The sequence below is a fragment of the Populus trichocarpa genome, chromosome 13, assembly GCF_000002775.5.
Source record: "Populus trichocarpa isolate Nisqually-1 chromosome 13, P.trichocarpa_v4.1, whole genome shotgun sequence".
NCBI classification, from domain to species: domain Eukaryota; kingdom Viridiplantae; phylum Streptophyta; class Magnoliopsida; order Malpighiales; family Salicaceae; genus Populus; species Populus trichocarpa.
Genome location: NC_037297.2, coordinates 4373002 through 4390678, shown reverse-complemented (window position 1 = coordinate 4390678; position 17677 = coordinate 4373002). Strand labels below are relative to the sequence as shown.

At 33.8% G+C, this 17677-nt stretch overlaps 1 protein-coding gene across 3 annotated transcripts; it reads left to right on the top strand.

The window, feature by feature from the left end:
• The first annotated feature begins 1340 nt into the window (after window positions 1-1340).
• Window positions 1341-13646, top strand: LOC7482356 (general negative regulator of transcription subunit 3). Of its 3 annotated transcripts, none has more exons than XM_024583658.2 (17): window positions 1341-1649; window positions 2281-2412; window positions 3134-3271; window positions 4008-4058; window positions 4742-4831; window positions 4915-5061; window positions 5265-5375; window positions 5635-5691; window positions 6550-7275; window positions 8761-8928; window positions 9738-9843; window positions 9937-10082; window positions 11037-11315; window positions 11406-11540; window positions 11637-11815; window positions 12525-12631; window positions 13448-13646. In XM_024583658.2, exons 1-16 carry the CDS (start codon window positions 1557-1559, stop codon window positions 12589-12591), a joined length of 2625 nt encoding a protein of 874 aa, XP_024439426.2. In that variant the 5' UTR covers window positions 1341-1556; the 3' UTR covers window positions 12592-12631; window positions 13448-13646. The 3 variants fall into 3 exon arrangements, with proteins under 3 accessions (XP_024439426.2, XP_024439425.2, XP_024439428.2); XM_024583657.2 differs by having other exon boundaries at window positions 9684-9843; XM_024583660.2 differs by lacking the exons at window positions 1341-1649; window positions 2281-2412 and having other exon boundaries at window positions 3197-3271; window positions 4008-4062; window positions 9684-9843.
• Window positions 13647-17677: the final 4031 nt, after the last annotated feature.

Genomic DNA, 17677 nt, shown 5'->3' with positions numbered 1-17677 from the left:
GAGGCTGATAATGGTAAAAAATAATTTTGGTAATTACTAGAATTAATTTTTTATCAGTTTTGGTTTCAAAACCTTCTATAAACAAGAAACTGAAAAAAGAGTGTTTTTGTATATTTAAGAAGAGTGTTTCTGTAGAGTTTTTTTAGATTTTACAAACTCCTTTTCACATCTATTTTTCCAACATATTCTCTTTTGTTCTAAGCCATGTTTTTCTTCCTTGTTTTTCTCTCAATCTAGAGCTTAAATTCAGTTTTTATGGAGAATATTTTGAGTTATATTTTTTTTAGTTTATGTACCTTATCTAAAAATACATATATGCAATGTGATAGTGTTTGCATACATTCTATTTGCATCATGTAAGGGAACAATAAAGTTTCAAGGATAATTAAATGATTTTTAACAATAAGTTTTTTTAGCTTAATTATATTATAAGTGCTTCAATAAGTAAATACTCTACATTAGTTTTGTTTAAGTATAATTTCAATATAAACATACTAAAATTGTGTTTCAATCTATTATGCAAGTTTCTATATTTACTTAGCATGTATATTAGAATTTTAGTTTTGATTGCAAGTTTGCTTTAAAAATACTATAAACTAAATATTTTTGAACATTATTTTTGGATTAAACTTCTATCATCAAAACTTCTTCGTATCTGTTTTTCTTCTTCTAGTAACTATATCATGTCAAATTTTTTGATTTGTTTTTACATAAAAGATGTTTTTTTTTCTCAAATAAATATTAATTTTTTTTATTAACGTGGGTTTCCGAGCCAGCTTGCGTGCACTTTGACTTATCTCACGGGCCTTGAAGTTAGCGATCATGTAAGCCTCCAGTCGCCCCGAGAGGACTCGAACTCGTGATAATTGGAGAGCAAACTCAAGATCTGACCAGTTAAGCTACCCCTCATGGTTAATAAATATTAATTTCATTATTAGGCTATGTACAAAAGAAATATAAGTGTTAGAAAGAAAACGATAAAAATTAATAAGTGAGGCTCATGATTTAATAAAAATATTGTCTTGTAAATATATTTTCTTCTCTTGAAAAATTTAAGTTATTTTTTACTTTAAATTTATTTTTTCACCATAAAATATTTCATTCACCAATTTTGTTCTTAAAGTTAGTGAAAGATGAGAAAAATACTTGATGAAAAACAAACACTGTTAAATTAAATTTACTGTTGCAATTAAGTGTAAGGCTTAATTTAATTATATGGCTACAGTACCAAAAACCACTCACATCCGTAATCTGTGTGAGCAGCCCAAATCACAACAAAGCCCAGCCCATAATTAAAGAACGAAACTCGGACTCACTCGCTCCACTCTAAAATCCATCTCCTTCCTCGTTCTCAATTTTCCCCATCATCTCCTCCATATTTCAATCAGCACAGCAGGCGAAAAGAATAAAATAAAAGGAAAAAGAAAAAAAACCCTAAAAATAAAGAGCGGCACACACAGATAATCCGTCCATTTATCACTCGTGAGATTGAATGATAATAAAAGCAAACACATCAGTAGTAGTTATTGACTTGACAGTGATCAAATTGTTGGACAATGGGAGCAAGCCGCAAGTTACAAGGCGAGATCGATCGTGTTCTAAAGAAAGTTCAAGAAGGCGTCGACGTTTTTGACAGTATCTGGAACAAGGTCACTAACTTACTCTCCCTTCTCCATCGCTATCTCTCTTAAATATTTTTTGTTTGATTTTCATATTTTTTAGCTGCCAAGAAGTAACGAATTTAGAGTCTAAAAACCAATTTGAGAAGTATTGTTTCAGTGTGCTTTCTTTTTCTTTTTTAGATGTGTTTGGTTGCTGAGAAAACGAAGGAAAGTGAGTTTTGGCGGAATTTCATTTTGTTTTCTCTTTTGTTAAACGTATAATGAATTGTTATTTTGTGCGGATGGATTTTTAACGGTTAGTTTGTTAATGCTGTGATTTCATTGATTGTGTGGGTTATTTTTGTTTCAGTTATTATTATTTTTTTTAATAATAAGTTAAAATAAAATAACTAATTCTGTATTTCGTTTTTTTGATTTTTATTCTGTGTTTGTTGTCGAAAAAATGGTAAGCTTCTCTGTATATTTTTGTTTTTGTTATTTTGTTTTCTTGGTTTACAAATGGATTTATTGATGCGATGTAGTGATGATATATAACGTTTACTCTCTGCTTAATTGAGTTTTCTTGCACCTTTTGTTTTATTTTATTTTGTAGTATTTTGTTTGTTTGTTTTTCCCTCTCTAATTTGGTTGTTTATGAATGGGTTATTGCTGTTTGTAGGTTTATGATACGGACAACGTGAATCAAAAAGAAAAGTTTGAGGCAGACTTGAAGAAGGAAATCAAGAAACTGCAGAGATACAGGGACCAGATCAAAACATGGATTCAATCCAGTGAAATAAAGGATAAGAAGGTCACCCCTCTTCATTTTTTTTTTCTGGTTACTGTGCTTGAATCATTTCAGCCTTGCAGATTTGAGTTCCTATTATGAATTCTAGTTGCTAAAACAAGAAAAGTTACCCAGCCTTTTAGTTTGCTCTTAATCAATTATTTAATCCAAGTTTAGATATCAAAAAGTATGTAAGTTTGGGTTATTTTGAGTCATCAAGTTGGTTATAGATGAAGGGACACTTTTTATTTATTTGATTGGTTTACATTTTTGAATAAATCAATTCAATGCAGCTAAGCCTGGATGGCTACATGTATCTACCTTGTCTATTTAGTTACATTTTGTGCTAAACTTTCTGCTAGCTGTTATGAGATTATGTTCTTTATTACTTTAGTCATATGCCATGTTTGGTTTATCGCACCCCACCCCTCTCTAGGCTTTAATCATTTTACAACTGGTCTGTCCAAATTATCTTAAACCATCTTCATGTTCATTCAGCTTTTCCTGAATAGATGTAACCTTCACCTTCCAGCACATGTGTTCGCTTCTTATCTGGTTATTTTTTGTGTTATCATGCACCACTCTTATCTAAAGCTTTGAGGATATTTGATAGTGCAGTCATTTTCCATGATAAAATGGTTATTCATTTCTGTGACGCGTCGTGGCATTTTCTTCCTTATTATGTATATTTGACACTGTTGTTGAAGCTGAGGTTGATCTTGCTTTCTTTTGAATCATGTTGTAGGTTAGCGCATCTTACGAGCAGGCTCTGGTGGATGCTCGCAAGACTATCGAGAAAGAAATGGAAAGATTTAAGATCTGCGAAAAGGAAACTAAGACAAAAGCATTTTCCAAAGAAGGGCTGGGCCAGCAACCCAAAACTGTAAGCATTGCATACTAACACTGCCTTGTTTTATGCCGGACCTTGAATCGAATCGGTCAAATGGGTAGTAAATTTGAGGCTGAGTAAACCATCAGATTGGTACCTTGGGAGCAATTGATGTGGTTACTTGGAACCACATTACTCTGTGAGGCAATCCCTTCTTAGGGTGATGTAATGTGCCATGACTGCTAGTACTTTCTCAATCTGATGAAGCCTGTTAAAGGGTTTCTAATTCACCTCTATTATCTGGCTTACATATTTGGTGCTTTTTATTGTTTGTTTTGTGCTTAAATATGTTTTTCTTTCCCACTTCAGTGTTTACATGTGCAGACTTGCAGAAGTAGCTCAATTTAAAAGTTTTTGAGCTATTAGTGGACATCATTGACAGCATAGATTTGAGGTCTTCGTTAAATGAATTTTCTTATTCATTTTTTGCTCTTTGTGGTTTTTTTTGGAGGAATGCTAATTAGTTGTCTTTTGGATTTGAGGCCTTGTTGTTGTTGTTGCTGCTGCTGCTGCTGTTAGTGTTCATCATTGGACTTGATTCCATCTCCCTGTAATTAGAAGTTTTATTTCCAATCTTAAAATTGTCTTTTGGGTTTTGTATGTGTTCCATGTCTTTAATCTTTATAAGTTCACAAAAACTATTATTAAAAAGTAAAATAGTTCTTTTTTCCAAGATGTCATAGCTTTTGCAATCAGAATCGCTTAGTATGCTTATCTTTTTTATTATTAGGATCCAAAGGAGAAGGCTAAATCAGAGACAAGGGATTGGTTGAATAATGTGGTATGTAAGTAAGCTGTTTGATTTGCTTTCTTCTTATCTTTATTTCTGAAAGTGTATATAAAATAAAACAATTCTGACTTTTCAAATTTCATTTCTTTGAGCTGGTATTATAAAATCTTTCATTATGACTTGTAATTGACCTGCCCCTCTCTGGTCCTACTGCATGTGGCATGTGCAGCCAGTTGATTTTGCTTGCTAATTAATGTCCAAAGCTTTATACTTATCCCAGAAAAAAATCAATGATATAGACGAACTATTGAAGTTATAAATGGTTTATGGCTTAGAGATCTGTGATCTGCCTGATAGCATTTAAAATAGTAAAGCTTTTCCCTTCGAGATAATTCCTTATTCAATACTAAAACATTTTTTTCCTTTTGTTTTGCCAACTATGTTTATAAACTTTTAATTGTCTTAAACTCGTCCAAAATGAATGCCTGCAAGTCACATGAGAACCTCGTCATTCATACCGAATCTGAAACTTTGTATCTTGAGAACAAGAACTGGACCAATTTTCAAGCAATTAAAATTACTCCATTATATGTCAATTTGGTCTGGAAAATGTGGTTTGAAATGAATAAAACTTATTTTTAGTTTGACATCATCGAGTCTTAAATTGAAGTCCTTTTCTGTTTTATGAATTCTTATTTCATTAGTGGTGTTTTAACTTGTTCTTCCTTGAATAGGTTGGGGAACTGGAATCTCAGATTGATAGCTTTGAAGCTGAGATTGAGGGGCTTACTGTTAAGAAAGGAAAGACAAGGCCACCCAGACTGGTAGGACAGAAAAGGAAAATGTAGTTTTTAGAATTTATATATTCTTCCTGTTATAATTTTTTTTTCTTCCTTTTGTTTGACAGACACATTTAGAGGCATCCATTACACGGCACAAGCTTCATATAAAGAAGTTAGAGTTGATCCTGAGGCTACTAGACAACGATGAGTTGAGTCCTGAGCAGGTTAATGATGTTAAAGACTTCCTGGATGACTATGTGGAACGTAATCAGGTTTGTGTTTTTTAACCTTTTCTAACAGCACACAAATTTTTTATCATGCTTATTGTAAGAGGCATCATGCATTCTCTTGTGGATTTTCCCATGTTAAACTGTATATTTTCACTTCACTTCAACATTCTTGATGGGACATCACATTAATATTCTTTCTTTTTATGTCACTTCAATTCTCTTTTTATATGTTATCTTTTTTGTAGGAAGATTTTGATGATTTTAGTGATGTTGATGATCTTTACAACTCATTACCATTAGACAAGGTTGAATCTCTTGAAGACCTGGTTACAATTGGTCCTCCTGGTCTTGTGAAGGTAAACTTTAATGGGTGGCAGCCTGTGCTTCTAACTACTTTGCCATTTTAGAGATGGGAATGCAGTCATCTTTTGGATGTGTGGTTGTGCTTGTTTTCTCTTTCTCTTCTAACATTCAATGGAAGAATAATCTCAGCTTTTTTCAAAATGTTTTGTTAACACATTTTTTTTTTCCGTTATTTTTTTGGTGTTGGTTGGTGGGTGGGTAGGGGTGTTTCTTTTACTCAGTTTTGTAATAAATTTCTTTTTTCCTCTGCAGGGTGCCCCCGTTCACAGCTTAAAGACTTCCTTGGTGACATCTGCTCCTCAAATGCCTGTATGTCTATACTCTATCTAGGATTGTTATCCTATTATATCTTTAGCTTTGAATTATGAAGGATCTCAAGATACATTAGTGGTTTTGATTAAGCCTTCCTTTTACCTATTTATTATTAGAGAGGTTGTGTTCTTCTTCTTGTGTTGATGTAGCAAGCTGCAAGGCCTGAATCAGATGTACCTTGGTGATTCAGTGACATGCATGGGCCAATGGATATTTGTTTGGCTTTAATTAGTTGCCAAGGGAGTTTTCATTATATTTTGCCTTAAGATTTAGTTGGACCTGTGATACTAGGGCTTGTGACTATGACACGTTCGATTCCTTCTTTATTTTGAAGGGAAGAAAGAAATGTGAAAGTTATATGTAATGTACATTGCTTTTGCTTTTGGCTCTTCTAACCCTTTTATTTGACATAATATAGCTGGAGGTTTATATTTCTTGGGTTTAATAATGTTTTATATTAGTTTGTTTGGTGTAGGCTGTTATTAACTGTGTTAAACTCTGGATTAATGGCAAATAGTTGCTTTTTTCTTTCAGAATAACTTACATTTGCTTTATCTTGGGTCTATATATACCATATATTCACACTAGCTAATTGTTATTACGTTCTCCACTTTTTATAGTTGATTTTAAGCCATACTTGGATTGAATAGCTTATTCAGTGTCTAGAGAAGTGTTCTGGAATCACAACTTTTTCTCATGTTGTGTATCACTGGTATTTTATTTTCATTTATATCTTAGAAAACCAGAACTTTACCACTTCTACTATCTGCACTTATTAATTCCCTAATTCCATTTCAATTTTGTGCTTTGTCCTAACATTGTTGCTATGTCTATGGAATGAAAATTCTTTTTCAGGCCACTGTTGCTTCTACTCATCATGAGGGTGCTGTTGTTCAAGATCAAGCCGATGATACTACTTCACAGGATAGTAATTCTGATATTGTTGCAAGAACTCCTCCTGCCAAAAGTAGCATGGTTGGTTCTTCTGCTGCAGCAACACCAACTGGGAACCATGCACCTATTTCTGTGAATGTTCAGGCTCAAACATTGCATGATTTGTCAGCAGCTTCACCAACTCTTCCTGGTTCAACTTCTGTTCGAGGTGTCTTGGAAAATGCAGCTCCTTCTAATCCTTCTTCTCCCGCAACACTTGGCAATTCTATGAAGGAGGAAGAAATTGCAGGCTTCCCTGGCCGTAGATCATCACCTTCTCTTGCTGATGCTGGATTAGCAAGGGGCATTGGTAGAGGTGGCCTCTCTAGCCAGCCCTCGTCTAGTATCCCCCTCAGTCCTGTTGTTATTCCTAGCAACGGGGCTCATGGTTCAGTACCTTTAGCTTCTGACATTGCAAAGAGAAATATTTTGGGAAATGATGATAGAATTGGGAGTGCTGGAATGGTGCAGCCTCTGGCTTCCCCACTAAGTAACCGAATGATCTTGCCTCAGGCTGGTGATGGAACCAGTGCAGTTGATACTAGTAGTGCTGGTGAAGCTGCTACTATGGGTGGCAGAGTTTTCTCTCCTTTGGTCACTGGCATGCAATGGAGACCTGGGAGTTCCTTTCAAAATCAGAATGAACCGGTATGCCACTTGTTTTAACACTGTCTGTTGTCCTGGTGTTTATAATAGCATAGGGGTGCAAGTGTGAGTTTGTGTGCAAATTTATTTAAGAGGATATTGGTGCAAGGTGTCTATTTTTTTCACTGGATAATCCCTCATTTGTCAAGGACAAGTCCAACTGCAAACTACCCCACCCAGCTGCCTCCCTTTCACCCTAATCAAACCTTGGGGAGCATTGGCATTAATGTCAATGGCTTTTATCTGTGATCGTCACCATCCTTCTAGTGGAATGAAGGCTCAAGGTGTAACTAAGCTGTGTTTATTGGGTGGGCCAAATAATGGGACATTTGGAAACATAATTGAAAATATTTAAACTTCGGTTTTTTAGCATACATGGATTAGCTTATTAGATCCATTTATTAGCTTAGTGACTGCAATTAACCTATTAGCATAAATGCCAATTGCTTTTATCTGGTCTTGATCCTAGCTGCCTCCTTGGTGCAATGGGTGGTCACCACCATCCTACTGCAATGGATGCTCAAGGTGTTAATTAAACTGTGTTTCATGGATGGACCAAGAAATGGGATATTGGAAATGCTGTTGAAAACATTGAAATTTCAATTTGCAGAGCCTATATGCGTAGCATATTTGATGCAATTTTTAGTTTAGTTAGTGACTGAAATGTTCTTTGTACACCCATCTTTTTTGGAAGCTGATAATGTTGACTTTTTTACAATCATTGGATTATATATCTATCTAAGTTCTAATTCATTTGAAAATGAACATCTCTGTTAATAACCACCAGCATTTATAGTATATTATAACTTTTATTGTTGAATGGGTGTTTTATATTTTTTTCATGCAAGCCGGAACTAATTTGATGTGTGGCTAGTCAACTAAAATAATATGTGCATGATAAGATTGCCAACCAATGGAAAATGCTATAAGATTCAGATTCACCCGAAATTCTTCCTCCAATGTTAATTTGGTCCTTTCTAGTGAGGGTATTGATAACAGACCAGGATATGAGTGCTGTATGTATAAGATGCTTAATCATCTGAAGAAAATAAATGAACAAAACAAAACAAAACAAATCTTTCCTATGCAACTTAGTTTTTATGGTGTCCTCACTGTCATGCATTTTGCAAATACTTTATTTTGCCAAATAGCCTAGAGACGGGATTTTTTTTTAAGAAGAGGGTGGAAAGATCGAAAGAGGGAGGGAAGAAACTTAATACCATGCATAACTGCTGGTGGTAAAGCTAAAGAACTGAAAATAAAGAGCAAAATTAGAGGGGAAGAGTGAGGAAAGCTGGATGAGTAAACTTCACTGAGAAATATTTTGATAGCTCACTGGCTTTTTTTAATATCAACTTCATTTGCTTTTTTGTAATGGACAAATGACAGTAATTTTTCATGCCAAATGTTTAGAATTTAGCTTCATGACATGAATTGTCCATGTCTAAATGTTTAGAAATGCTGTTTTAAACGGTATTGCTGCTGCAGGGCCAATTTCGTGCAAGAACTGAAATAGCTCCTGATCAGAGAGAGAAATTTTTGCAGCGTCTTCAGCAAGTCCAGCAGCAAGGTCACAGTAACATTCTTGGCATGCCGCCTCTTACTGGTGGGAATCATAAGCAGTATTCTGCCCAACAAAACCCCCTTTTGCAGCAGGTGCTTTTTCTTCTTTAAGATTTTTCATTCCCTGTCATTTCCTTTGTTTGAACAAGTCAGCTTGGAAAAATAAGTTTAGTGAAAGATTTTGTAGGGTGCTGTTTCATGATTTCAATGTCAGTTTAGCCTAGTTGTGAATTGTAATTATATTGTGCTATTTTGTGGAGTTGTGCATTATTTCATTCAATATAAATCTCTTGTAGATTTGTGAGAAGAAATTTATTAGCAATCAGATGTAACTAATACAAACCTTTTTTTTATAGCAGCTGATACCATTTCCATTCATTTGTTGCTTGATCACTTGACCTTTCCATTGAGCGTTATAGGAGAAATATCCATATTTCTTTTAGTATCGCTCTTTTCTATATTTACCTGGTTAGTTGATAACAAGGTTTTATGTGAGTACCATTGAGCTTTATAGGAGAAATATCCATATTTCTTTTAGTATCGCTCTTTTCTATATTTACCTGGTTAGTTGATAACAAGGTTTTATGTGAGTATTTTGGCTTTGCATTTGGATTCTTTAAATTCAATATAACTATAGGTGTAGAAGAAGCTATACACATGCTTGAAATAATGTTTTGATCATGGTCTTAATCGCCAATGTTGATGAATTATATTCTGTTCACAGAAGCTTTTGTTTTTGTTTACATTCTGTTGATAATCCTATTCCTTCTGCATTTCCAGCTTCCATGCATAAAAGCTTAGTTTGACAGCTGTTGCTTTTTTGGCATGCCATCTGATTACATTTGCAGTTTAATTCTCAAAGTTCATCTGTCTCTCAAGCTAGTTTAGGACTTGGAGTGCAGGCATCAGGTTTCAATACTGTTACATCTGCTGCTTTACAGCAGCCAAATTCCATCCATCAGCAGTCTAGTCAGCAAGTTGTGATGTCAAGTGGTGCAAAAGATGCTGGTACTCTTCATTCTTCAATTAACGTGTCATGATTGGAATTTGGAAACACTATCATAAATGGGCTTGCATTGATTCCATGAGCAAATGATGCAGAACTTGGCCATTCAACAGTTGATGAGCAGCAGCTAAAGCAGAATTTACCTGAGGATTCAACCACCAAATCTGCTCTTACATCTGGGCTTGGAAAAAGTCTTGTGAATGAGGATGAACTCACATCTCCATATGCAATGGATACTTCTGTATGTAGAATAGTTCGTAATCTTGCCTGCTGTGTAGATTTTTTTGTTTTAAGTATTCCACATGCATCAAACCCATCCTGCTCTACTAGGGCTAGATTTTAAATTTCCCTGACTGGAAAAATTGAAATTAATTGCTTACCCAGATATAGTTTCAAGTTTGGGGCTGTCACAGCACCACCTACCCACAGGACCTTTCCTGATATTTTTTATTAGTATTCTTATGGGCTTTGTTATTTGAGTTTGATATCCATCACAGCGGTGGCTTAACTGTTACCAGCACAATGAAATAATGATTCAGTCTGCTGAATTTTGAGAGCCCCTCTATTTTTTGATAGTGTATCCTCAGCATGTCCTCTCCCAAATTTGTTTTAAAGTGGGGACGGGGATGGGAGGGATTCTCTGTGAGGTAATGATTGGGTGACCCCTCCAATTACAAATAGACTTGGTTGCAACTTGCAAGCTGTTATCATAATTTCATAACTAGTACACCTTTTAATTTTTGAATGTGTAATTCACTGTAACATGCAAATAATTTGTCATGAGTTCATTTTATCTTGCAAACTGATGCGCTCTCTCTCTCATGCACATATGTGCACGCGCACACACAAGAAGCATATCCATACCTTTAAATTTTGGTGGTTGTGTTTATCCCATCCAAGGTTTACCTTTTTCATATCTTTTGCCAGTAAAGAGATTCATGTGTTGAGATGAGTTATCCCATATACAGCTTTTATGAATTAACATGTAGATTCTACGTTTACCATGGATCTACTCAGTAAAGTCAGTGTGCTGGGCCAGGTTTCTTTTTATGAAGCCATTGCATTTTTTTGTTTTGAAATTCTATGCCACCAATTGCCTTGTAAGCACTTTATTGTGGTTGACAATTTGGTAGTGCGTGCAACTTGATGGTCTAGTTAGGGTGACTGAAGTTGTTTTATAATGTCTTTACTGCAGGCTGGGGCATCTGGTTCCTTGACAGAGCCTTTACAAGTGCCAAGAGATATTGATCTCTCTCCAGGGCAACTCCTACAATCCAGTCAACCATCTAGTGGCCTAGGTGTTATTGGCCGGAGAAGTGTTTCGGACCTTGGTGCCATTGGCGATAATCTCACTGGATCTGCTGTAAATTCTGGGGCAATGCACAATCAGTTATACAATTTACAGATGCTTGAGGCTGCATATCACAAGCTTCCTCAACCTAAAGACTCAGAACGAGCTAGGAGCTATATTCCAGTATGGATGTGCAATTATCTTCCTATTATAGCACCTTTTAAACTATGGGCAAATATTGTTTATGGTAATCTCTCTTGTTTGTCTGGACAGAGGCACCCGGCAGCCACCCCTCCTAGCTATCCTCAAGTTCAGTTACCAATGGCAAGTAACCCTGCATTCTGGGAACGACTAAGCATGCATAGTTATGGAACTGATACCTTGTTCTTTGCTTTTTACTATCAACAGGTGATGTGGCATGCTATGTTGTTTCATTACTATGCAGTTTTTGTTTCTGTCATACAATGACTGCAAGTTTCTTATCAAGCCAATTATCATGTGCAGAATACCTATCAGCAGTATCTGGCTGCGAAAGAGCTAAAGAAGCAATCTTGGAGATACCACAGAAAATACAACACCTGGTTTCAACGGCATGAGGAGCCAAAAGTTACCACTGATGAATATGAACAGGGGACATATGTGTATTTTGATTTCCATGTTGGCAATGAGGACAAACAAGGATGGTATGCTGATTTTGATTTAACTCTCCACCTGTTTTGCATTGCTGCTGAACTTTGTGTTATGGAAAACTCTATACAAACAGAAAGTTGTACATAAAAATCTTCTTAACTGATTTGACAAGTGATGGTATTGTACAAGTGATTTACTGCATATAAGTGACTTATAAAATCATTGCATTGAATGTTCTTTTTGTTAGTAAGATTTTTCGGTATAATTTTTTCTTTGTATGTGGTCTTTACTCTTGTATTGCATGTGTGGTCAAGTTATATTTGCTTGTGTATAAGGATGAGATAAAATTGTTTAATGATATAAGAGGATGAATGGTCGATCATATTAGATTTTCAAAGGGGGTTTTCACTTCATTAGGCTGGTGGGTAACATGGGTGAAATGTTGTGGAACTACCTTGGCATGTCAGTTAAAGTTATTCTATATTATTTTCCTTTACATATTAGAATGATTTCAATATTCAGAAGCTTGCACACATGAACAGACATGGTTGCATGTGTGAATTTACTGCATGTTTTTGTCTAAATCCTCAAATTAGGGCAATGTAGCCAAGAATTTGTTATCAGTTTGATTTTCAATCTATTTCAAATCAATCCCTCATATCTTTTTATACATTGCAGCTCATCTTCAATAAAAATTGAGTTAATTTCAATATAATTTGACTGTGCTTGTGGTTCTTATGATCTCTGTTTTTGTATGTTCAGGTGTCAAAGAATCAAGACAGAGTTCACTTTTGAGTATAACTATCTTGAAGATGAACTCATTGTCTAGAAGATGTGCTTTGCTAGAAATCTCGCGTGTTTAACTCTTGGTATGTGCTTGTGCCAACTTTTCTTGTTTATTTCATAGTCTTTTAGTTATGAACACTGTTGCATATAATGTGATTTAGTCTTTCAATAGTTGTTCAAGACTATTGGACGAGTGTTATTTATGTGTGTGTGCATGAGCATGCAGAAAGACTTAAATCCTCTAGAATAACTGTTCCCCATCAGCTATAATTCCTATGGACTTTCATCCATATAAAACCCGCTTGAAACTGAATCCTTCAGAGTGCTACCTGGGTTAGCCGTTTGGGACTGAATTCACTGATCTGTAGCTTTTTTTCCATTCTGATCAAATGCAAGTTTGATTGATGAACATATTAGAGCTGGATATTGTAATATAGCAAATGTGTTCTGTCACCTCAGAGATAACATTACATAGTTGCTTGTTTTAATTTCCATCCTAGTAAATATCAAAGAACTTCAGGCATGCTGTATTACAATTCGTGCATGACTTTTTGGTTGAAATATGTTATTCGTCTAAAATCTTGCAGTGGTAGCCGTTTTATGCTTTTATATTTAAAGACCCTGTTTGGGGCTGTCTGCTCCGAAGTTTCAGCAAAATTTGAATTTTTCTTTTGCTTCAAATTAATTTTTTTAATGTTTTTGGAGCGTTTTGATGTAGTGATATTAAAAATAAAAAAATATTATTGTGAAGCATTTCCAAGTAAAAAACACTTTGAAAAGCAACCGCAATCATACTTCTAAACACCCTGTTAGTTTCTAAGCATTCCTGCAAATTGCAACTACTGTTAGCATTTATCATCATTGAATTTGAATACATGTTTTGGCCTCTCTCCTTGCAGATGATTGCTTGTGAATTGGTAGCGTTACAATTGAATTTGGCGGCAGTGAGAATCACGAATTCGGGTTTTAATTCATTTTCTTTGGTACACTGGTTGTTAGGTTCCATGTTTTTTCATTTTTTGGGAATTTGTAATTGGTAAGTGTAAGACAGACACAATCTTTTCTTCTGAAGCATATTAATCCAAACATTTTTTTTAACCCTTTGGTATATAAAAAATACTGAAACACCATTCTTTTTTTTTACTGTTTTTTTCACCATCATATGGGGCATGGAGAACTAAAATTTTATCCTTGAAGTTTTTACTTTTTTATTTTTGGTCTTTGTGTTTTTTAGTTTTACATTATAGTCCTTAACTTTATTTGTTTTATGTTTTAATTTTTAAAATTGAAAGGAGAGTCATTGGAAAAATGGAGAGGATAGAGTAAGTGGTTAGATGGATATATTGTGGTCGCTAAAAAACTGTTCTTGGTATGAACGGGTCATTTTTTCAAGATGAGTTTTATTAATATGTTTTTAATAATTTATGTCTTCAAAAATAGTAGATTGAGGTTTGGAAAAAATTTTCTGATTCATTTTAATCTTGGTTTTTTTTAATATTACTTAGGGTGTTTTAAGGTTAAAAATAAATTTTTTAAGGTGCATGTTTCTTCAATGTTTTTCGATGAAACAATGGTTGAAAATGGTATGTTGGTGTTCAAAAAATATAAATTTGCTTATAATATTCAATGAAATTAAATTTATTTTTTGTTATTTCTTAACATATTTTTTGTATGATTTTATGAAATTAATTAGTTTTTTTTTCTTCAATCAAATACAAAATATTGAGGCATTATATTAATGTGTTTTTTTTTTATTAAAAATTGTTAGTTCTTCTTCAATTAAATACAAAATATTGAGGCATTATATTAATGTTTTTTTATTATTAAAAATTGCTTTTCAGATCATATAATTTATTTAAAAACTCGATTCTTATTAAAAAAAATAAGTTTTTGTTAAATAAATTAAGAAATAAATGGAGTTTAGATTGAAGTGATCCATTTTTTCTATTTATTTTAAATGATTGAGACTTTTAGGAACCTTTATTTTTATTTATGTTGCTTCCTGTAAAAAAAGATGTCTGAAGCACGAGCTAGAGCCTCGAGAAGTTTCAGAAGCTTTCCTTTCTTTCTCTACTGGTCAATTTTCAATGAGGTTGGTACTGTTGGAGGGAGAGCAACCGACGTTGGTTTTTGCGACGACGTATTTGACTCTGTTTATTGGTTTGGAAGCTGAGCGTTGTTGGATTCTCCTAGAAAATGGTGGTGGCCGGTGTTTGGCAGTGAAGGGTTTTTTTTTTGTGGTTTCTTTTTTCGGTTCCTTTCCTTAACTATGCAGGATATCCTTTAAATATTCTTATTAAAGCCATAATTTTTCCAACTTCTTCTAAATCATCATTTATTATTCTTCCTCGTTTCTGTGATATTTCATTACAACTTGCTGCTCTATTTTTCTTACATGTCATCTCACCCCTATTATTTTGTTTTTGAAGATATGTTTAAAAAACAGGTCAAATAGATTATTTATAACAGTTATCTCTTTATAATACTTATAATATAAAAAAAATTGAAAATTTTACTTTTCTTTGACTTTGTATAATAAGGTTAAAAATAAAAGAAAACAATTAAGGATTTCTGCTTGAAAGGAAAAATGGCATAGAAAGAAAATTGCCAATGGACTAATGGGATTTAGTTGAAATATAAATAGCATTTAAAAGAAAATCACCATCAAATTGATGAGCTTTAGTTTGAAATAAAATGTCACCTGAAAGGAATTTTCCGCATTAAATGTTTAAGAACCATTTATTTTTCTAAAATGATGTTTAAAATTACTTCAGATATTGGGTTGAAGATGACATTTGTTAGGTGAGAAATTATAAGGTTTATGATATTGATAACACAACCATAGGATTCAAGCTACTTAAGTGGGCATCATGTTCAACCTGTATAGGGCCTAGACTAGATGATGCCATGTTCATAATAAGTAAGTTTATATTGTAGAATTTTGGTTGTGGATTGTGATATTTTGACAAGTTTATTTAATGGAATTATAGTGAAAAGAGGAAAAAGGACTTATTGATGGAATTATGGTAAAAAGAAAATGGGAACTTAGTTGTTTTTATTTTTATTTTTAGGCTTTATGGCTCTTTAGTCCTTATTTAAAATATAGTGGAAGTCTTGTAAATAGATAGATATTTTTTGTTGATTTTCTTATGCCAACTCATTATAATATAAAGTGTTACATGTCTTTAGAGTTCAGGATATAAAATATAAATTTTAAAAATCGATCGCAAAATAAAAAAAAATCCAACTCCAAGATAGTCAAAGTAATTTTTCTTATATTAAATAAAAGAAAATATATGTGTTTTTTCTTAAATTAAACAATCTAACCATTCATAATTTTAAAACAAACATTTTCTATTCTACACCATCGCTTTAAAATTTAGCATATTTACATTCCTAATATGGGTAATGGTATGGTTTAGGAGAGGATTGGTGTTTATATTAAGTTTTTTTTATCCTTATTAAAATATATCCTAACATGTATGATAACATACCTATGTGTTTCTTAAACATGTTGCAAATCTTAATATTTTACATAATTGCTCCTGAATGGTGATGTTAACTTTACCTAGTTTGATCAAGTGTTGGTATAATTCCTTAAGAGACATTGAAATTGGTGGTAATTGATTTGTGTTTTGGGTATTTTAGTTATAAGAATAGTAGTTATTCAGTTTAATTTAAAATATAATTATTTCATTAATAATTATATAGTTTTATTAATATTTATAATATTAAAATACATAATGTTTCATTATAATGTTTTGAAGTCTAATAAAACCAGTTACTACACAGAGAACATATATGCAATATATATATATATATATATATATATATATATATTCTTTCCTTTGTTTTCTCTTCTCATTCTTTTAGAGGTTTAAAAGGTTTAGTTGTATCTTGAAGGTATTGTATTTGTGTGGGGCAAATAATGTAATATCCCATATTGATGGGTGAGGGAGTGGTAGCTAGCCTTATTAAGAGTGCTGATTGCTAACTTGTCATACGCATTTTAGGGCGTCAGGCTCAGAAGTGAGCTCGCGTCACCTTGAACAAAACCGTGAGGGCGGTAAGGCCCAAAGCGGACAATATATGGTAGGTTGGGCCGGGCTGTTACATTTAATATCAGAGCCGACCTCACTGGCTGTCCGGTTGTGCCGACAGGGTCGTCGGGCTCCTTAAGGAGGGTGGATTGTAATATCCCACATCGGCGGGTGAGGGAGTGATAGCTGGCCTTATTAAGAGTGCTTGTTGCTAACTTGTCATACGCGTTTTGGAGTGTTAGGCTCAGAAGTGAGCTCGCGTCACCAGGAACAAAACCGTTAGGGAGGTAATTAAGATCCAAAGCGGATAATATATGGCAGGTTGGGCCGGGTTGTTATAAATAAACACCTTAAAAACAGTGTTTTCATGCGTCTAAGCTAACTCTTTATTTGTTTCCATCGTAAACTATTTCTCTAACATTAATTATCAATAATTTTAATTTAAATAAATTTAATATTTATCCTTAGAAAAATACATAAAACTTTCTTTGAATCTAAATCCAACAAAAACTACATGCAATAGAGGCTTACATGCCCATTTTCAAAATTTAATAGGATTAAAATTAACAAATTGTAAATTTAAATGCCCAAATTAGGAACGTACAAGCTTTAGTCTAACTCCTTGTCCTTTTTTTCTTTTCCCAAACCCAAATCTTACAATCTTCGCATTTCATGTGGTTTTCAAAATTTGATTTCACTGGAATAGCTAGATCAACTTCAAAATATATTCCCTGATTGAACTCCTCAATTCAAATTTTATATATTAAAATGCCTAGACTAGAGACGTGGAATAAACACGTTAATAAGTTATACATGTATGAAGTTCTTGTGATTTCTTATGTATAATAACAGCTGGTATTATTATTATTGAATTTTCAAGCTCGCAGAATATTTCAACATGCAAAGTTCCCAAATATTGTAAAATGTTGTGAGCATATATGTGTGTGTGTGTGTGTGTGTGTGAATGACTTTACGCGCAGTACCATATGTCGACTAGCCTTATCTTCTCATTCTTGTGGAGTTTTGCCACTTGAGGTGCAGCCAAGAACCAAATCTCGATCGCATCTTCCTTTGAAAGAGACATCGTCG

What these genes read in the sequence shown, in the direction of transcription:
- LOC7482356 (XM_024583657.2), top strand. Translation starts at nt 1,557, where the DNA reads ATGGGAGCAAGCCGCAAGTTACAAGGCGAGATCGATCGTGTTCTAAAG. An exon ending in GTGAAATAAAGGATAAGAAG is followed by an intron (nt 2,413 to 3,133) that starts GTCACCCCTCTT and finishes ATCATGTTGTAG; the next exon opens with GTTAGCGCATCTTACGAGCA. An exon ending in AAGTGGTGCAAAAGATGCTG is followed by an intron (nt 9,844 to 9,936) that starts GTACTCTTCATT and finishes CAAATGATGCAG; the next exon opens with AACTTGGCCATTCAACAGTT.